Here is a 23159-nt window from a genome sequence, read left to right on the forward strand (position 1 = left end):
AACTTTCCAAGAATGTTCATAAACTATTTCCATCTCATATTGAGATCTCAGCATAGGAATATATGTGTGAGATGTAGCCTTAAATTAAAGTGGTTCTAAATTTGAAGGTTTTTTTCTGTTTTGCCACAATGACCTCTGATACCTTTAGGTGTCCGCTTACCAGTGCTGAATCATATGCTTAACGTTACATGTGCACCTTTTTGAAGAGGAGCTTTCAAACAGGAAAAAAAAAAAAGTAATATACTTTAATGAATATGATCTATAATAGTTACTCACCACTGTCTATTGCCAGAAAGAGAGCGGTGTATATGTTGTCCTGAACATAAGGTGATTCCCGATCCAGGATAGCAGTGGTGCCAATGGTACCATTGGTAGGGTTAATTTCTAGCCAGCCTGCTGGATCCTTATAAACTGAGTACCTATATAAAAAGATAAAAGTCATTAACCAATTATATATCTAGACATACACTAATTACATTACTACAAAAAAAAAAAAAAAGTCTTTGCACTCACTGGCTTTCATGAGGTATATCTCTTAAGACTTAAAAAGTACAACTTAAACCTTGTGCCTGCCTTTGAGATAGATCATTACTGTTAGGCTCGTTTGAGAGAGAAACATAGAAAAGTTTGAGTCAGTGTCTTTGGGTACAGATGCCCCAAAGCTTCATACAGAAATCAATATTTGAAGCATTGCATAGGACCTGTTTCCTGCTAACAATCTTTGGAGTGATAGGTAGAGTACCTAAACACTTTCAAAGGACTTCTGCAGCAACAGGGGTATTTACAGACTTTATAAATTCTCTCACAGTATTTTTCCAGACTCAAAATTCTGGTTGGACTAGCAGTTTTATTTTTTATTGCCTTTCTGAGTGTTTTTCCTTTTTCTATTAAAATTAATTATCTTGGGTGGGTCTGGAGGTGCTATAAATGGTGGTGTATGGTATCAAAAAGAGAGTTTTGATTCATTAGCTCTAATTTGAGAGCTGGTTACATACAGACCCCTAGTTTGTACACATTTGATTTGCAGTTTGTAATCCAAAGTTACCTGCTTCTAATGGTTTCATTTAGATGCTCAGAGTCTTGGAACAATTCAACCACATGTATGTTGTCCAAACAAGGATTTGAAAATGCTGTCTGTCCAGATCCTGTAACATAATTCACTGCTGTGCTTTGTTTGCAGTCATCAGCACAAATATTTATACCCCGCTACTGGAAATATTTAGAGAGATTGTGAACTTTATGCACTAAGAACTGCCCTATTATACTGAAGTAATAAATGTAGGAATGTTCTGATTCTACACTGAGTTAAAGATAATACGTAATATAACAGCACAGAACTGAATGAACTGGCACCAATTCCCTCTTCAATGAAATTTTTATTATTTTAAACAAAACCTCCAATCATATAGTCAATACTTAGTATACTAACCTGTTTACCTTTTTTGTAGTGAATAGTTATAGGTCATGAACAGCCATAAAATCTTCTACAGACATTTTAAATTGTAATTAATTGACATGAAACCTGTTACTATTTAATGAGTAGGTGCCAAGTCAATACCTTTCATGTGAAAGGTGTCCTATGTGATAATGCTGCGAAAAATAATTTATCAGTGCAACTATCTCCTGAGAAAATAATCAAAAATAACAGATTGTTAGAAGGGGAAAAATAAAGTAGGTAAAATGAAATAAAATGGCAATAGGTAGAAGAAAGGAAAATTTGCAGGCCAACAAAGACATGGTCTCATTGAATTCCTACTTCAGAAGCTTGATTTGGTCTCTTGTGTATTCTGGAAAGGTAAAAATAAGTGATGGTGAGTTGCTAGATCCCTGTAACATACTGTAACAAACCTTTTGGAGTTTATGAGAAAAAGAGACGAACACTAAAAACACATGGCTTGCTTATGTTCCCACAAAAGTCACTCAGAGTTTCTCCACTGTCTTCCCCAGGTGCAGAAATGATCCCATAGGTAATATATGAAAACAAAGCAAAGCCAAACACTAATACATAGTGAGACTTTCCATCAACCCAACATGTTCTTCCACTTAACTATGTAAATATTAATCAATACAGGAGCTTTATCTTCTGTAAAAACAAATTGCTAGAATAGTAACAATGCAGATCATTATTTCATTTCACTTCTTTGTTTCTTTTTTATTGTTGTTTTTATAACTTTGCAACAAAGGTATGCACAAAAGTATGGAATCAGGGCAGCCTAAACAATTCGTAGTCTATTGTAAAACTGCAAATTCTCAATTAACCCTGAAACAATTTAAGAAGATTCAACACTTTTAAAGTAATGAGAATTTAAAATGGATTGTATTATCTTCCCTGATTGCTCTACAAAGCACTGATGGCTGTGCAAATAAAAAACTGAATTGTATAACCTGTGATTTGGCACAGGATATTGTGAAAGTAGTACTTTGTCTTTCCTACCACATTTTTTACTTATTGTAAGTATATTGCAGTGCAGCTAAGATGATTCTTTTTTTTTTTTTTTTTTTTTGAGGACTCTGCTAGCAAAAGATTTAGAATAGACTCATTAAGAAAAGCACTATATATATATAAAAAAAGAATACAGAGCTTCATTTTTTACGTTTAACTTTAGTGGGATCTAATTGTATGGCAGTATTGAAAATCAGACCATTTTTAGGTGGTTAAACATAAACGTTTGTGCCTACTTGCACCCACTCAGTTTTTGAAAATCATAAGCACATTGATAAGTCTGTATGGATGTATACAGGACTGTGTTCTCTGGAGTGCCAATAACTGCTTATTCTGGACTTACTCTACATTGCATTAGTGAAATTTAGTGCTGCCTTGTGAGGTTTTCTGTATTTTGTTGTTTAGTTTTAAAACATGTCAACACGTGACAGTCCCCAAGGTTTTATGTGAACACCAGGACACGGGTAAGTGGGTGTAGTCTATTTTGTTTGTCATCTCCTTGCACTATGTTCATGCCCTGGCAATATATGTAAGGCAAGTATTGCAAAAGAAGAAGAAAAAACAATTCCCTTAGACTGGGATCATCTACTGCAAAACATTAAGTACTTCAGATACAGACCTACGAACAGATGCAGAGAGGCTATAGCTGTAGAACAACAGAATACAAATCAAAATATGCACTTTGCCTATTTGGTGCAGAACTAAAATAAAATAGCATATATATGGAAATAATTTAAAATGTTTAAATGTCATCATCTCCTTCCTGTAATGCATGCAAATCATTCAGAGAACACCTCCTGGGGTTGCTAGCAGACGTGCATGGTGGTTGTGGCTGGCAGCTTGATTAGCACAGACTTACACAGAACAGTGGTGATAATATGGACATGGAAATATAATCAGAGCCCCAACCTTGCACTAGACAAAAAAACAATTTCACAGCCAACAGTCAAATAGCCCAGGGGGTCAAAGGAGGGCAGCCAGGCATCTAGGCACAGAGCCAGATGCTGCTTTTGACTTCCAGAGCTTGGTAGTTGCCAGACTTTTCCCATGTGGAGTCAAGGGGTCTTGGCTCTTATGTTTTAACAGAAAGAGAAGGAAGGCAAAATGAAGCATTTTGAACATATTGAGTATCACCACAACAGAAAAAATCAGTGCCAAATCTGTGCTGAATGACACATCTGTGCCAGCGTATTGTGCAGCACTGACAGGAGTTAAGGTGAGCGATCTGGAAAGGCTTGTCGGGGTGGTGGTTCTCCAGCCTTGTGCATCTGGATATTGCTCAAGTCACCTTCCACAGAGACGCTCTGACCAACAAGATGCAACAGAAAAGAAGTGGTACAGCAGTACTGGCCCCATGAAATATCTATCTGATCCTGCAGTTAGGCTTTGTACTGCAGACTGCAGGCATTAAGATGCCACTGTAGCAGACGACTGAGCAAGACTGTTATAGCACGATTAGGACCTGGAGATTTGCACTCTGAGTCCTGGCTCTGTCACGATGGAATCTGGGAAGTCATTTAATTCAAGCTACACACCCAATTCATAGCGTTAAAATGGAAGTATGTATTTCTGCCTTGAAGAGCTTTTAAAAGGATAACATCTATAGCTGACTGCTAAAGGACTGAGAGCATACAGCAATGAGTGACATCAAAAGTACTGAGACGCAGAACAGAAAAGAATAATTTGAACAGTTTTCTAAAGATGCAGAGAAGCAGTTACTGTCATTTGCAAATTGTATAGTTGTTTTTTTAAAACTATATTTAAAATAGAATTAAACACAGATGATTCAAAATTCATTCTCTCCTCTCGTGTGTATGCATGTATGCGTGTGTATGCTGACTGGTCCTGGATGAAACTTAAAGTGTAAAAATATTGATAGTAACCATTTTCATAGTGCTTCAATCTGTCCAATCTGATTGGAAGGAGTCTGTATCAGAAATGTAACAAAGCTTATTCATACATTAGATTTCCAAATCATATTTGCAACTTTTATGGATCCTGGTCCTGCTGACATAAGGAAAAAATATCAGAGTTGAATGCACCCAATATTCCCCCTAAGAAGTATAGGCACATTTGTATTTTGAATGAAAAGCATTCACATTATCCAAATTTCTGAATCCACAGCATTTCACCTACAATTAGGTAACATATTGAAGTTACCATATCTGTCTTGCTCCTGCTGGGACTGTACCATATAATGACAGTCTCTGATTTTTTTCTATGAGCTCTTCATGAACTACTCAAGTGAAATGATCAGTGGGGAAGGTAACTTCATATTTTCTGTGCTTAAGAGCTCAGCATGAGAACTCCCTTTTGTCTCTGAATGAAAAATTCTCTAAATACAGACATTATGTAATCTTTAAATCAAGCCAATATGAATTTCATCTCATTATATCAAGTCCACCTGAAAAATTGAGAGCAACTACCTTTGGAAAAACATTTACAGGTATTTGGGAGAGATCAGCATAGCAACTGCAGCATAAATATACACACCTATATAAAAAAACGGTTGTTCTAAGAGAAAGATAAAAACACTTATCAAACTATAAGTGTAACATTACATATCTGGATTAAAACTGTGTGGTGTTGCATAAGCTATATGTAGAGATGACATGACGTAGAGCTTTAGAGATCAACCTGCACCCCATCATCGTTTTCCATCTTTTCCACTGTGCTACCATTACCTTTTGCTTGCACAAATTACAGCAGTGTATGGCACCAGAAAGAGCACAAAAGAAGACCAACTGCAACACAGCGATTCTCCAGATGAAATATACTCTAGACTCATTTATGATGACACACGCATTTTTTCTGCTATTTGACTGTATGATAACAAAGGTAGTCCAGCTCCTATATGGTTTTAGGTTATAAGCTTTGGGAGAGCAACTTACATGTTGTGTATGTATATTCACAGCCTTGCACAGCAGGGTCTCTAATTGCTATCCCACCATGCTGAATGCAAACAATAGTAATTCTCTGACATATATTACATCTAATATTCTCTAACTATATTTTCACTTTTTTTTTTTTTTTTTTTTTTTAGTATTTGTGTCAGCAAAGCCATTGGAAGAAAGCCTTTGGAGTAGTTGTGGGTTTTCCCTTTTTTCAGATATTGAAACAACTGTTGATGAAAAAGATATAATAATTTCAAGATGCAGGTGAATATACAGGTTTACTTTCCATTTAATACCAAGAAAGAAAGCTACTGCCTCAAATTTTCCACTGTAGCCCCTAAGCACTATTTCATACAGCTCAGTAACACATGATCCATGGTCCTTGTGTTTAGTGTGTTTTCACATCTCCTTTTTTATGTGCTGAACTCAGGCTGGTAGTTTGCTGTTCAATTTGGAGATACCTGGATCTGAGCCTGCATGTGAGCATTACACTGTTTGGCATTCCTTTCAACAGTCAGCAACAGTCTGCAGTCCAACAAGTGCCAATGCCAACCACGCAGCCTCAGTGCAGTTGGCACTGGTGTGTCCTAATAGTTTTGAGTCTTCTTTTGCAACACCTTTTAAATAAGTGCACGCAGTTAGTGTGGCAGTGTTGTCAGAACTATGTAATTACTATTATGGGCACGAGATCACAAAAATTTCAGCATAACTCTGCTATTGTTTAAGGTGTTCTGTAGGCATATCTGAGTAATAATTCAGAGCTAAGCCTTTTTCTCATGATTTATTAGCAATTAAAAAAAAAAAATGCCTGAAATAACAAAGGCATGTCAACAGGTAAATGTCTTTGTGTTAGAAGAGATGGGGCAAAAAGTAATCAGTATTGTTTTCTGTACATATACAAACTTCACTGCTGTTGGCAAATGAATATGCAATGCTACCCTGGCACTTTCTAATTCCCATATTCCACACTGCTTCCAACACACTGCTCTGTACCCAAGCATGTAGGCCTTGTGCTTTCCAAGGGGATACAATGGACATTTCCCTCTATTATAGACATATTGATATTATATATCAGTATGTATATATGACACATTAATAGCTCAATATGCTATTTGCAATAGGTCTATGGTTTGTACACAGGAGATTTGGCTACTAGACCATTCAGCTATACATACAACATTTGAATTACCAGAATAACAGTTGGGCATTTTTGTGGGAACCGGTAATGTTAAGTACTCATAACAGCTAATGGAGATCCCTGTTGAATAATGAATATTGTTTTGTCATCCAGTGAATAGGACACCCATAAGATGATACAGCAACACATGCAGGCCTACCAAGTCAGCCAGATGAACTAGTTCTTTAATTTTTGCATTTTCCTTTTCATCCATGTAATATAAATGAACAGAAAAAAAATATTAATCCTGCATTACAAAATCATAGAATATCCAAATTGCAAGGGATCCACAAAGATTATCATCCCCAAAGGACCACACACGCACACAAAAAAAATCAGATCATATGTCTTAAGAGTGTTGTGCAAACATTTGTTGAACTCCCCAGACCATTACTAGTACCATACTGGAACTACTAGTAGTAAATTTTAAGCTAGCCTAGATATCTGTCCACTGTACTGGGGACACAACCTAAAACACAATTTCCATCAGAGGTAACAAACTAAAAAGCAACTGTGGAATTTCATATCACAGGGAAAACAGAAGCATAAGTATTTTATCACAGAACGTTACCAAAATCTACGCATTTATTCCTCTCAAAACCTACAGGTGTGGATATACATGGTATACGAGAAATGACAAAGGCAACAGTGCTGATATGCTGTTAAAGGTCTCTCTCAGATCTTTCTTAATCAATTGCATAAACACACATGTTGATTCCTGATCCTCAAGGCTTTCAGAAAATCTGTGATTCCACAATACCGTCACTGACAGTTTTTAAGGCCCATTTTGTATTGTAAACCTACCTGTATCTGCTAGGTTTGACATATACATATCCCTTGTAAACATTCTCTATTAAAAGAGTTAAGAAACACCCAACAATCTGCAAAAGACACTGTTAAAAACTCAGAAAGGAAAGGAAAAACAACCTAAACTGTCGTCTACTTGTATTTTCCATTCCCCATATTTGACTTACACACTGCAAATGGCAAACCAAGCATAGTTAGCCATCTTTTCCCATTAAATATATGATCATACAAAATGCATGCCTTTCAATTTGGGTTGAAATGCTGTTACTAAAAGTATGGCTATATGCTAAATGTGCAGTAGGCTGTAAAATATCTCCTGTAGTGCTCTCCTACAGAGATTCAGGCACGCTCAAATTACTTTGGGTAGATTCTTTAAAATAAAAAATGTTAAAATAAAAGAAGCAAATTTAACAGAAATATGCTATTATTGATAAGAATAAATACATCATTAACAAAAAATAAAACCTGAAGTAAATCACATTTTCTGGCAACATTGTTGAGAAAGACATTAGGTCAGACGCATTTTTAAACTTACTGCGGATAGAGGATTTATGCAATAGCCATTTTTCAGCTTCATGGAACAGATTTGTGGGCTTGCAGACTGTCTGTATTTTTGCAGGCTGAAAATGTCAACTTAGAGTACAATTTAAAAAAAATAAATTAAAATCCCCATCAATGTTGTGCCACAAGTCACTCTATGCATTTTTTGGTCACAAAATTCATGTTTCTGTGTGATAAACTGGACATATTCCAGGGTGAATTCATTAGCTACGCACTAGTGCATAGCTTAGCTCTGCAGGCTGGGCATGACGATCTCTGTAGTAACTCACTGCAGCAGCTCTTTCCCAGGTGATCCCAAAGTGTCTCTCGAGTTTCTAGTTTATGTACGAACATAAGCATGCACATACTTTATTCTAACCCTATCTGAATAGCCATATACTTCTCTGGCTACAATGCCAATCTGGCACATGAAATAATGTAATAATTCCCTCCCAAGTATATGCATATCTGTTAGGATGTGGAGTGGACGGGATATACACACTACTAAATTCAGCACTGCTGCACACGACTGATATACATTGCTTTTTAAGGCTTAAGGTTTACACATTCATGTTTTTGGTCAGACACTTGATGTTAATACCAGCTTTCCATTGATTCAGTCTCAAGAAAAACTCCTTTCAGCTTGTTCTAAAGAAATGTGTTTTATAGAGAACCAGAGCAGGAACGCTGTGGTACTACGGGGCTGAGCACACCACTGAAGAAGCTCAGCAGTTTTTCCTAAAACTCCTCCATGCTATATGAACACAGAATATTCTCTAGAACAAGCTTCCATTTGAGTCTTCTTTCAGTCACACTTTCAGTTTATGAGTAATATACAGAAATGGCAATAAAAGGAGCGTGCCCAGTGCTTGGGAGGATGACTTCTCTCTCCTACAGCCCTTCCTATGGTCCCTGTCTGAACCAAGTAATAAGTGACAGTAAAGTCTGCTGGAAGTGTAAAAACAATTTCTCAGAAATATTGAAGCTGTTATTTTTTTTCTGATCTTTAGGACTGAAAGTGTGTACCTTTTTAGTTACAACATATTTAAAAAGGCAGACGAAATGAAATGGAAACTTTAGACGCTACTTGGTCTATAGCAATATACCAGTACACTTAGGAATACTGTAACATTCTATTTCCAGTTTTAAAAAATAAAACTCCAATTTATTTTTTTCCATTAAAAATAATAAAAATTAACACACACAAGGATATTTTATACAAACAACAAATCTTGACAGGAATGATAACAAACAACAAAGCAAAACAAAACCACAAAAAAAATTGCTTACTTAAATCCTTTTTGCAGTTAATTGGGCTGTGACATAAATATAGTTTTATATGGGTGGGAGGGGTTCGGAATGCTGAGATATATCTGTTTGTGGAATTTTCTCTTAGCTACATTCAGAGCCAAGTGCAGACCCCACAGACAGAATTAAGTAGCATACCTCACACAGAAATGTTTTTGTCCTGTTCAAGTAAAAATGAAGTATTGCCAGTACAGGCAAATTGGAGCATATGGGACTTAGCATAGAAGGTCAAATGAGAGAGCTTCAGCTGCTCTTCTCTACAGCTAAAGACAGATCAATATATACCCAATATTGTCTCCTGCTACTCACTGAATCAGAGGGAGCACAGTGGAAATAAAGTGTTAGAAATGTTAAGTCTATTCTGCATGAGACTTAAAAGGCAATGAGCTGCTTTGTTCAGACAGTGAGCAGGCTGGGGCTTTCATCTGGTAAATTTTAGCACTGGGAGTGGTTCTGTGCCCAAAAGGAACAGTTTGTAGGGCTGCAGCCACACTACAGACAGTAATTTCTTCTGTTTTCCTCTGCAAGGCACTTTTTAAATTATGCACCCCACCTCACCATCTGAACAAAAATACTCATCGTTTTGGCTTTATTTTCCTTGTCACATCAGTGATTTAGCAGGTTCACTTTCATCACAATTCTCTATCTACAATGATATGATCAAAACAGAATGAAAAATTAGATGAAATTCAGTTTCTAGTCCCCTGCCACTGAGAAATATGAGATCAGAAAATGGTTGACTAATTAGTTATTTGTGTGGAAAAAAAACAGAAGTAAAACCCTTGGTAAACATGAAGTAACTGTAGAGTCATTGCAATTATAATAATAATAATACACCAAAACCTACACCAATTAATCAAATGGAATTACTAAAACTGTAATAATGAGGTAGTTAAATAAACTGTTATGGAAAAGGAAAGCATTTTTGTTATTTTCATTGTACAGACTTCCAAACATTTCTCTACACCAAGAACTAATATTCAGTGTTTTTTTTTTTTTCCTTCAGGGCAAAAAAAATCCTAGGAGCTGATGTGTAACAGCAACAACAAAACAAATGCATTTATGTCTTTTTTAATCAGAAGTGATTAGGGCTATGGTTAAATGAACCCAGAGGCTATAACTATCTGAATTATTCCTAAAGCTAGGGAATAATACACCGTATCTGGGACTAACACACCTAGTATAATCAGGTTGTTACTGTTAGAATAATTGTCGACATGCAAATCAGTAAAAGTTTTTTCATTGCAGCAATTGTGCCTCAAAAGCTAATCAACGGGAAGAACTGGAGGTTCTTTTATGAAGTACCTAGAGAAGGTTTTGGCAGTAAAACCCTATCAAGTTTCTGTATATGCCAATTCTTTGCAACTGTGCTTCCAACAGAAGCAGCTTCTCCCACTGCAAATCCATTTGCTGCTTTTCTTTCAAGCTGGGGTCCTGGTAGCTCTCAAACACAGGAAGATTTTCCTAAGAGCCCAGCAGATTCACTACTAAAATGTCACTATTGAACACAGCCACGAAGTAGCACATTTCTCCAGATTTAGTGGGAGGTATTTTTTTTCTGAGGGATAGACAGAAAAGAGGTGAGAATTGGCTCACTGCTGTGAAGCATTAGTCTATCTGGATCAATACAACTCCTGTTGCACTGCATATCCTACTGCCAGGAGCCAGGCTGCTCCCAGCAGCAGATTACTTTGACCAGCTGCCATAAAACCTCGGTTTTGCCCTGGCTAATACTTCCCAGAGTCGTGAAGCATTCCCCCCAAGAAGCAGGGCAGTGGAGCAGCCAGTGTGGGCTCCAGCACAGGTTTGTAGCCCATGCTTGTGTGATGCTTGGCTGTTTGTGAGATCTCCTCTGGCCCCCATCAACAACGATTAACTCTGGGACCCACCTTGTAGGGAAGCAACAGAATTAATGTTTCCGCAAATTAATTTCCAAAAGGAAAGCATAACAAATTGGTGAATATGCTGAATAATCATTTTAGCACAGTTTATGTCCTGTGCCAATCTAAGGCCTTCACAATATCGATGCCATTTAAAGCAGAGGTTAGTGTATCAGGCATCCCCTGTTCATCTGTTTCTCTCATGCTCGCTTGCGTTTTGTTGCCCTCTTGTTCCATTTTCCTCATCAGAACTTTTCTAAGAATTACAGGCCAGTATAAATCTAGATGGGACCTAGATCCTAGAGGACTAGGCTATCCCAGAGATGCGAAATAACTCCTTGTCACTCTGAAAATAATTAAAAAGTAAGCTTAGAATGCTCATGGGCCATTTGTCCTATTGCCAGAGACGCAAGCCATACCAAGGAGGATATTTCTTGAATTGGTTCCTGCAGATTTAGCAGGATGACTTCCTCTGATACTAAACACACACAACTCCCTTTAATTACAACTGTTCATTAGGTAGTGAAGAATATTCACAAACAACACAAATGAAATGAACAATGTCTAAATCTGAACACTTTAAGAACATATACATATGGGATCACTGGGAACATGGCCTCTGGCTGTCCTCAAGGCATTCAGAATTATTAATAGTGTGACTTTCCTCTCTCTTATCCCTTACTATACGTAGCCATTTTTACCTCTTCAATGCCAGAGAAAATTCTTGGAAAGTTGAAACTATGAATTTGATGCAAATTTAAAAAGAAATGCTTCCTTGACTTATGTGAGGGATCCTAAATGGGAATTTGAAAGAGGAAAAAATGTGAGGTATTTTTTATCATGCTGGCTAGTAAAAAAAAATACTTACCTCTAACAGAAGACTAAATTATGATCCTCAAAGTGCTAGACGATGCTTGGAACTTTTCCTAGGGAAAAATGTGCCCAGTATTTATGACTTATAGCTTTTTTTTTTTTTTTTTTAATTAAAACCTGGACAAAGGGGGGGGGGAGGCAAGGAGGAAGAGATGTACTATTATAGAAGTCATGAAAGTAATGAAGTAGGTTTTAGCCAAAACACTGCAATTCCAAATAAAAAAATTACTGAATGTTACAAATTATTAACTCTGAGTTGAAAGAGACATTAAACATTTCTGAATGAACAGCTGCTTAAAAGTCAGAGGCCTTGAAAATGCAGTAGCTCTGTGAAATCTATTCTACCAGAAAAATCTGGATCGTGGCCAGAAAAAGCAAATATATTAACAAGATAGACCTTTTCTAGAAAATAAGTGCGAGACTCACAAACCCCAGCCTTGGAATCAGTGGACAACATTAGTTAAAGTTGTAAAAGAGATGCCACGAAGGAAATGTCTGCCCAGTCTGTCAAGTCAAGGTCAGCAAAGATAATGTCAAAGGCTCCAAGCAACAAAGATGACGAAGCAGAGTCCGTCTTGGATCCCTCAAACAGGGGTGTGAAGTATCTGCTATGAAGAGCATGTAACTACAGAAAAGGACAGACCTGGCAATTAGCATTTACAGAAAAGCTATCTCATTATCATGTGGCAATTTTCTATGCCTAAGTAAATTCATGAAAGAAAAAAATTCATTATGAAGACCGAATACTTCTAACAAAGTAACTTGAGACCAGATCCTAATTCCATGAAGTTTTTCTTTAAGGAAAAAAAAAAAAAAAAGATAATAATTAGGGATCCCTTGGCTGTATCAGGTATTGAAGCCAAAGCACTTACATAAGACTATTTACTGCGATGAACCAGCAAAAACGTTTTCACTATTTTTTTCTTAGCTTAGCAAAAAAGGACAAAGAAAAAAAAGACTAGTGTAAGAGAACAAAATTTAACACACAATGAATTGACCATGCAGTAAGTAGCAACTCAGAAAGGAAATCTGTGAAGAAGCTGATACTGCCAGAAAAGTAATCGAAATAGTTTTCTGTGCTGACAGAGCTGGGACATTCCTGAGTTGGCTGAACTTGCACAGGACTCATTTCTAAGATTCAGCTATTTCTAAGGCAAGCACCGTAATGCAGGAGATGATAGGAGAGCAATAATGTTCTGCTGACTTATAAAAGCCTCCATGTGGCTCTGAGTTTCTTGGCAGGTTGAGGCTAGGGGCCTGGCAAGAGAAATAGTCCCACTCCGGCTTGTTTGCTCTCCTGTCCCCATTGACTACACACCACCGTACCCCCAGCTCTGTTCAAAGTGTGTAAGTAACAGCTAATAAAAAGTATGCAGCTGGTGTGGGTTCTTTCTCCAGAAGCTCATTGTGGTGAGATACGATGTAGTTTGGTTGCTAATCCTATACGAGTGTGTTTTCATGTATTAGGCATAATCTAGAGTGGCAAAAATCCACATTGGAATCCAGACTTCCCCCAAGTAAAAGGAAAACACTGAACCTGGGAGTAGAGTTGAACCCGATCCAGGCAAAAAAGCTGGCTTGAATCTTGTTTTTTCTCACATTAGAGCACTGCCTGAGCCATTATTTATAGCCTTTGCTGTATGTGGAGCTGATCCCCAGAAGTGTATTTCATGTTACCAGTTCACAATAACAACTGAATTAATAACTGACATCTCTTAGAGAGGATTTGTTCAACAGGGAGAGAGCTGTGCAAACCCATGGCAGGCTGTGGCATCACCCCTGGCCTCTCCTGTCATCCTCGAGAGTCCGTGCTGCTATTGCCACTGCAGGCTCCCGTCAGCCCCTGCCACGCACTGATCCCCCTGTTCACCCCACTACACAGCCCCATGCACATGCTTTAATTTACACATCTCCCAGTTTATTTGCTTTCCTGTACCTGTGGGATGGGTGTCTGGCAGTAAAGCTTTATCGGGAAGGCTGGACTGCTTCATTAACCCACCTCCTGCACCTGCCACAACATAGATGCCAGGTCTAAAGACCAAAATGCCACCACATCTCTCCCCTGCCCACCACCAGGAAGCTTGGCAGAAACAGCAGTGTGCTGCAGATTCAAGTTCCTGCTAGTACACAGCACTGGCAGTGGGGAATGAAAGGCTTTTCCTGGCTCAAACCCTTTATGTAAATGTCCTAAATGCTACGTCTAGGGAGAAAATATGTGGAATGCCCAGCCTAGTCAAAACCACAGAATCACTCAGGTTGGAAAAGACCTCTAAGCTCATCTAGTCCAAACTTTAACCTAGTACTAAAGTCCACCACTAAACCATTTTACAAAGTCCTACATCTACACGTGTCTCGAAGACCACCAGAGACAGTGACTCAACCACTTCCCTGGGAAGCCTATTCCAATGCCACACAACCCTTTCCATAAAGAAATTTCTCCTAATATCCAATTATATTTTAGAATGAAACAGAATCAAACCTGAATGATTTTGGTCTCAGTTGAGTGCCAACCTAAGTTAGTTAAAAATTAGTTAACTCCTTGTTCCCTATTTCATCTGGTAAGCATCTATTATAAAGGTTAGATTCTCTAAAAGTCAGTGCTAGAGCAGGAATTAAGGATGGGGTTATTTTACAAGAAAAGATTCAGGGTTTTATTAACTTTATTTTAGCAGCTTACATTTTCCTGTATTTTTTTTCCTAAAATCCTTGTGTTTATTCATGAAAAGTATTTTACACACAAAAACAAAAACAAAATAAATTTGTCCAAGAAGGACTTCTTAAGGAAATTCTATTAGTTATTCACACAGATGTGAGAATCACTCTGTGTAGGCATTACTTTTGGAAAAGTATACAGAAGCACATATGCAACAACTCATGCTAAACTGAAGTCCTAGTGAAAACAACATCCTTACCATTGCTCAGCATCAGATTATGTTTTCAGTTGTGTATTACAATACATGAATATGATGATGCAAACTTCATGTCAATGTCTATGTGAAAAATATATACAAGGCTGTCTGATGTTTGATTAATGGTCTGAGTTTATCTGGAATAACTGGAAATTCTCAAAGGGTTTTCTAAATCATTTGAAGAGCCAAGAAATTAATATATTTGTTTCCATAGAAATAGAACTCAACTAATTCCATAAAATATGTCACTCTGGTATTACTATTGCAGCAATTAAGATGTTTTTCCTTTTAGTTCTTCAGTTTAGCTTTGTTTAAAAATAACTGTATTTGTAGTAGGAAAATAGACTGTCTTGATGCATTTGTATAGTTTTGTAGCCCTGAGGAATTAATACCCACTGAGTTAAAATACTTTCCAACCTTGTAGCATTTAATAACAAAGAAGGAAAGGGTAGGTTAGAACTTCAGTAGTGTGTCTGATAATGTGAGAAAGTAATATTTGAAAAAATTCACACTACTGTCCAATCCAGTAATAGGAAGAAAAAGGCGTATTTATCCCTGGCTAGTAATAACAAAAATTAAGCTTTCATTTTCCCCAGCTGATTTTGAATACACTGTGCGCTTCATGGGTGCAGTTCTGACAGAAGAAAATTAATTATCTTTCATTCTTTTTGTAATAATAGGTTCCTACTGTAATAATTAACTGCTATGTACGAATAAACTCCTATCTGAGCTTTATTTGACTGAGTACACTGAAGTATACAAAAAAAAGTGCAATCACTTTCTGTCAGAAATGTTGAAGCAATTTGTAATATCAGGTCATAACTTTTCCTTTATTTTAGGCCACTCACTTTGGTTTGCCTAACCCACTGTCTTTAATGGCCATGACAAATGAAAAGGGAAGTGTGATTTACCTGATCTGATCTCTATGAATCAGGTTTTTAGGTACTCAAGCTGTCCAAACGCACTTTAAAATCCATGGAGCACCCTCCTACCTGTCTAGCCCTCATCACTTCTCAGGATTGTGTATAACCAAGTCTTAGTTGCTTTATTTATAATGTCATCAAGTCTAGGTTGTTACATTTATTATAGGTTGCTGTGATGTTTTTTTTTTTCTCTTTCTGCTTGTGCCTTCAAGGAATGCTGGAAAAAATGAAATAGTACTTTTCACTTGTTGAACAAAAACATTAAAAGTCAGATTCCACACAGTTATATTCTGAATGCTTGCTCTGATGCATTGCCTACTACAAGCCTACTCTACACAGCCCAATTGTTCTATGATATTCATCATTATAACAGCCGCGTCCCTTCCAGATGTACATTAAGCAACCTGACAAATACAAGGCATTTAAGAGATCTGCTGGACAGTGACGGAAAATTTGAAGAAGTTAGTAGAAAGCTCCACATAAGTATTCATTTATGACACAGAAAAAAGCTTTCATTAGGGGTTATGAGATTAAGCACTGAAAAGACAAAAAATGGAAGAATTACAGTTGTTTGTTTAACCTTAATTTGCCATAGTGATGCCACAGTGATTCTTCTTGACAAAATTTATATCTAGGCCTTGTTTGAATGCGGTGTGGTACCAACAAGGCAGACATTTTACCAACAGTCTTTCACTGTTTGGTCATAACTAGTCATAGTTACCTTTGCTTCCAGGGCCACAAGCAACTTTTAAGTTCTCCATTTTGAAGCTATAAACCTTGAGCCCTATTAATACAAAAATTTCTTGTTTTAGCCCTGAAGCATAATCAGATAAATTCTGTGTCTGCATTTGTTTTTTATGTATAAAATACTAGCAATGACCCAGGGCTGAACCTCCAAAGAGGCCATGCCTTAGGCAGGTAGAATTCTACTGGAAATTTCTCTTTGGAAAGGAAAAGAAGGAAACATTATTCTGACAGACACATTAAAACAGGTAAATGTGTAAAAATTCTCCAGGGGTTGGAATATTCAATGAAATGTGGGTGATACAGGTTAGTATCTCCAAGGCAATGCTATGCCAAGTACTACCCAATAGAGCTGCCCCAAGGGATCATATGGATAATAATTATGTAGCTACATGTAGGCAGGCATGTCTCTGTAGGCATATTTACCTAGAGCATACTGGTCATAAAGTTAGGAAGAAGTCAGTCCCTAGCAATTCACGTTTGAATCAAGAATGGATCTGCAGGGTTACTGCTGCTTAACAAAGTGCATAATTTCACTCTTACTCAGAAGCTATTTTACAGAAATTGATGTCCTTATTACTAAGTTAATAGAAAAATTCCAGCTGAACTCTACAAGACTTTTTTCCTATTACAGTAACATTGCAGAGCTCCATTTAGTAAAAATGAGTGCTTAGGCCTTCTGACAATTTCCTTACTGAACTCAGATTCCACTCTAAAAATAATCATTTGTGAGTCTGAAAGATGAGGTTCTTCATTTTTTGAAACAGCCAGACTAGGGATGTTTTGCTGTTCAGTACTGGTTATAAACATATATCAGAAGCTCCATGTATTTCAGAAAGCTTCTGCTCTGAGGTGAAATCCTATACCCAGATTCAGTGGGAATTTTACCACTGAATTCAGCATGTCCATGGTTTACTCTATCTTTATTCTGGAGACTACAAATTAATGAAATGTAGCCATAACACTGGCACTTTATATCTTCACAGCATGGCAAAAAGCGCTGAAAGAATTATAGTTTCCTGTTTCCAATCAGGAACTGAATACCTGACAACACCTGCTCTGGTATCATCTGAGATCTGCACCTGCTTTAAAGAGGGAAGCACTGAGCTCCACAAGAACAAGAAGAATGGCTTAATTATACACTTCTGCTTGGTGACAGGAGTCTGGCCTAGATGTGTAATTGGTCTCCTTGGCAAACTTTTGAGTGCTTGGTTTCCCAGCTTTTGCCGTGTTATAAAATAACACTGGTCACTGGGGTTACAATCTTTACATATTACCAGTGCAAATAAAACTCTGTCAAGGCACCGCTGAAAACCGTTGCAGCTACATCCAGACATGCAGGCACAATCTAACTTGGCTGAGTTGGACTCAAGAATTCAATGACCATAAAATATTAACTGAATTCCTACCACTCCCTCCCCTGTCAACTTGCCTCCTCACACGGCATCCACGTATTTGATAGCCAACTTATTATAATCAAGATACTCTTTACTTCTTCCAGAGGCAAAATCCTGCCTTCTCTGAAACCAGAAGAGAACAGTAATGACAAAGTGAGTTATTGTCAGGATCTGACTTCCACTGCAAGCATAACTTGTGACTGATATATCCTATTGTTATACTTCTCAAGAAGATCTGCAGTATTGTTTAGTCAGCGACATGAAAAATGTGCCCTATAATTTCACAGTTCACAGACATTCGTTCTGAGGGCTGACATGGTTGAAATCATAATATGGCATAATATTGTTACGCAGGAAAAAGACAGAGGGTCTAATTAAACTCCCCTTAAATGTTACATTTATCCTTATTAATCAAGAATTTTAGATTCTTAAGGTAATATCAAGGGAAGCTAAAATTGGTTTCTATGGCTTATTTGATTACATGGAAACACAGGTTCTCAATTTTATCATATACAGCTTTAATATCAGCATATTAGGTATAATTTATGCCAACAGAGTAGAGCAGACAGAAAATTTTAAGAATACAATCCTCTGACAAGTCTTGTCAGGATTGATAAAGGCTGGTTTCTGATAGATGGGTTCCCTTCAAAGCTGTGAATGACTGGATTGAAAATTCCTGAGACCCTTGCATTAGTTCAGGAATTTGGGTGAAAATTTGCTCTCTGCTGGGCCTCCATTTATACTAGGAGAGGACAAGGAAAAATAGCTGTCACAGCTACCTGTTCACGTACATTAATCTTTCCCCCAAAACCTTGGCAACAGCTGGGAAGAACAAAACAGTTCTAAGATGTCAGCATAAATAAACCAGAGAGCATGGGAAGGTTCCCCCACCTCCCTGCAAGACAAAAGAAGGGATATAAAAACTTAGCATCAACTGGTTAGATGGTATTGTTGTTGAGCACTAAAAATGAAGATATGCAAAAGCAGAAAAGAAGAGGGCTAACATCCGCCCCAATACAAAGACAGAGGATATCAGTAAGAAAAAGGGGAAAAGAAACAACTAGGGAGCCTTTGAGCTGTTCACCAAGAGAAATGCTGGAAGCAACTGAGGACTCCTAGGAACTCCCCAGGGTGTTAAATTGCAGGTGTTGACAGGTTGGCTGTAAATTAAGTAAGCCAGAGAATCCCTATGAGTAACAAAAGAGCTGAATAACAGACTTTGGGAAGCAAACTATCAACACCTGTTCACTACTCTGAGGAAGAGTAGGTCCTATAACAGTACAGCTTCAGTATTGAAGCTGACAGAGTTCAAAGTGACTTTCCTGAGTGGTCAATGTAAGATGCTGCCCATAGCTCTTATAGGGCCTTGTTTCCAGATTTGGCAGTTCTGCTAAGATCCCAGCACTTCGATTTTACTCTGTTAATTTATTCTCTTCAGTCTGATCTTGGGAATTCACACTGGTGATTCTGATTTTTATCAGTTGCTTCCACCAAGTTAATTCAGACTCTGTGATCTCTCTGAACAGTGCTGGCCAGCTACATATCAGCTGAACAGGAGAAATGGGGCCTGGTTTTGCTCTTAAGCTGCTATCACCCTTCCAGAGTTAAATCAGTGTGATCATAGGTATGAGAGGAGGATAAAAGAGGGGCAAGTATGCTCCAGACACAATTTTGCTCCTTTCCCATCTTTATGCAGACCTAAAGAGTTTGTTGTATAGGGAAAGAGTGTTATGCTTACTTTGTTTATTAAACAAAAGGTGAAAGTCTGTTTGGTCAAACAAGGGAAAAAAAAAAAAAAAGACAACGTATTAATATTAGGATAATTATACATGTATATCACTGTGATTACCAACACTGCTAGTATTAGCACATTCAAGAAACAGTTTCAGTAAAAAGACTGTTGAGCTAATTATTGATGGGAGAGTACATAAAATTATAGATGGTAATTGCGTAGCATGATGGAATTGGCCAAGTTCTTTCTTTTAGAAGTAATTGGATTTCTCCTTTTCTGGCTTTGCTTGCCTGCCGCAATACATGCAGTTCTTTAGAGTTACTGTTTCTGTGTCTCAAAATTTTGCAGGAAAGACAGAAGGGGAAAAAGTTTTACTTCGAGCAGATGCCTTCTCTACCTGTCTTTCCTTCTAACTTAAAAATGAGAAAGGAAAAAAAAAAAATAAAATTCCACTGTCCAATATATGGCAACTTCAGATCCAGAGATGTGCTACAAATTCCCAACGGCTGGGTTCAGGCAGGTCATAAATAAAACTGCGGAGCCAACTCAAGATGCTCTTGGGTGTAACTTACAGTGAAAAACTCGGGTGCTGCATGCAGAGAGCATGGCTTAGCCATTCATTTATAACAACAGAACTATTCTTCTGTCTGCACAAGGAAAACAAATCTCCTGTTGTTAGGAATCAAAGACAAGTCCTTCAGACTCTAGGAGACATATTTAACAATGACTAAGTATGTTACTTCATAAGCATTCACTCTTTAGGACTTTCTGTCTTTCATTATATACTACTTCTGCAAGTGATTGCAGTGTATCCCAAACAGCAAGTTTCTTGACCTCCATCTGCAACAAAAGCACTTTTAAAAGGCGTGATGTGAAAGTATGCAAAATTGATCCCTTAAATGGTAGTGAGGAATATGATTTAAGTCTCCAATGGGGTTCAGAATCTCTGAAAAAATCCCAGCAAGAGACATGAAATAGATTTCCTGAAATTTCCTTACTATTCGTGGCTTATATATTCACTCATACAAGGGTGGTGATTGGTAGCAACAAGAAAAGTAACAGAAATAAACTCCCCACCCCCCTCCTTTTTTTTTTTTTTTTTCCTAGTGAATCTTCCTTAGTTTTCTCAAGTATTTTTTTGAGATTTGGAATAAACTCACTGAACTACAGATCTCACTTCAGCATAGTTTCAGCACTATTTTACAGAATTTTAGGCTTTTTTTTTTTTTTTTTTTGAGACAATGTACCTTATTCCATGCTTCCAGAAACAATTTATACTATGTGGAGTCAGCTGGAATCAGGTGCAGATAAAAAAAATACACACGCAACTTGCTTACATATACTGCTTCAGATATTTTTGGCAACCTTTTGTATTCCCACAAAACTTATTGTAGTTTGGGTTCTGTTTCTAAGTTCTCCAGCTTCAAATACTGCATTTTAATTCTACTTAATGAATTAGATATGCTTTAGAGCTATAATAAACTTTTCTTGTGAAGATATCTCTGAAGCATTGAGTCAAATTGCTTACTGAGAATAAATACTGCAATAATATATTTACATAAATAATTTAAAATCCAAGAGCACAGTAGGTAATAAAAATATATCGCCACGATAAACCATGAAACCAGAGAATAACGTTGCTTTAATTAAAAATTACAAATACACTGCAGTAAACAACTTATTTACACATAGTTAAAAGTCTAACTACTGAATATCCTGGACTTGTTGAATCCAGAAAGGAAAAAAATACTTAAACCAATCTCTCCACACAGACAAAATATTGAGGACCGTAACTGTGTTTAATTAAGATCTACTGTTAATAATGGATTTCAGAGAGTAAGACTCTTCTTTTAATTTCCCAAGGTGGAAAATGTTATTAAATTTGGCCTTTAACTTCTCATTGACATGTACACTTGAAACTTCTGATTAAAATTTCAGAGGTTGGGAAGAGGCACCCAAAATTAAACTCTTAAATCTGGCACAAAAATAACAATGATCCCTGATTAAGAAATCAAATTTCAGAAACTTCATTACAGTTCTATTAATAAATTGTTGGGTTATAATTAAAATGGTGCCTGCTGGTTTTCTTTCCTTTTTTTTTTTTTTTTTTTAATTCTAAAAAAGGTGGAAATGAGAGGAAATTAAATACTTTAAAAATAGGTTAATGAATCTAAGAAATGCGATCCAACTTCAATAAGTTTCTTTTCTTTCTGGCAGTGATCACAGAGGAAAAAATGTTGCTCACCACCCAAATGTATGTATTCAGGTAAATTCCCTTGTTCTGTCTGTTCCTTCCTTTCTACAACATCTATGGTACAAAGCGCACTATACTCATTGCAACATTTTTACAGGAAAACATAAATCTGGCCATAGTTGGGAAAAGTCAGTGTTACCCTAGTTTTAAACAGGTATAATTTAGAGTAAGATAAACCAGATGCCTACGTTACTTGGGTAGTCAACATAAGCACGTGGTTCTTGTTTCCAATAGGATGTTTCTCCTTTGAGTTTCTTTGAAATGTTAACATCAGTAGGTCAGAGAAGAGCTGACACTATGAAAGTTCACTGCTAATTGTGTGCAAAACAGATAGCTAGAGCTTGTTATGTGGTTTTGAGTCTAACAAATACTTGGAGTCATATTTTGTTCAGTGTAATACATTTTCGCCAGCTTGTTTGAGCTTTTAAATGAAATTTCTCAGTCTGCAAAAACACATCAAGCTGAACAATAAGAAGGAAAATTGCTTCAAAAGTACAGCTGTCTTTAGGAATTTTTACAACATAAGCCACATTTTTCAAAGAGATAAGTAATTTGAATCTCATTCAAACATGTAGTGTTCGAACTATAAATTCAATCTACATGTGGACAGTGGCACGAAAGGTTTCAATACACTGTTCATGGTTCTTGAAAGGCATTTATAATGTTATATCTAGTACAGTAATTAAATTTCCTAATTACCAATAGCCATCAGCCCCTTCTAACAAGTTTTATATAGAAAACTAACCAAAAAGAATAAAGCTGCAATTAGACATATCTCAGTTGTTATAGGCTGAAAATAAAAAAGTAAAATTAGTAATTCTCTTGTTATTTTGTTTGTATGTCTGCACATTTTGAACAGACATACACTTTATTGGGGGTGATGGACATTGTTCACATAGCACACAAAATAAAAATCTGATATTCATTGCCTATTGCAGACAAACAACATTGCTTACTGATTGTCACTGATATTTAGTGTAATGTCTTTTTAAAAATTCTGTATTGTGTCTGCATGGCCTCTATTCTACCAGTATAATCAGAGTAAAGACTCTGATGATACAATTATTACAGAATAGTCTGAGAATTATGTAATTTGGCATGCAACCTGCATAAAAGCTCTGGACCTAGGCCCAAACTCTAAACAAACACCTGCCTATAGGAACTTAAGACAAAAACATTTCTGCCAGACCCAAACTAGTGAGTAGCTTTGGCCTTTATACATGCAATTTCACATGACCCAAATTGCAGATGCTGCTCCCATATACTGCAGACTTCCTT

The 23159-nt window shown here is 37.0% G+C and overlaps 1 protein-coding gene across 1 annotated transcript in view; it reads right to left on the reverse strand.

The window, feature by feature from the left end:
• The window catches only part of CDH13 (cadherin 13), a 482951-nt gene that overhangs the window by 30568 nt on the left and 429224 nt on the right, over positions 1–23159 (reverse strand). The window contains 1 exon segment of the mRNA XM_067004389.1: positions 277–419. Coding sequence (XP_066860490.1) covers positions 277–419 — 143 coding nt within the window.

The sequence above is a fragment of the Anser cygnoides genome, chromosome 12 (assembly GCF_040182565.1).
Source record: "Anser cygnoides isolate HZ-2024a breed goose chromosome 12, Taihu_goose_T2T_genome, whole genome shotgun sequence".
Lineage (NCBI taxonomy): Eukaryota > Metazoa > Chordata > Aves > Anseriformes > Anatidae > Anser > Anser cygnoides.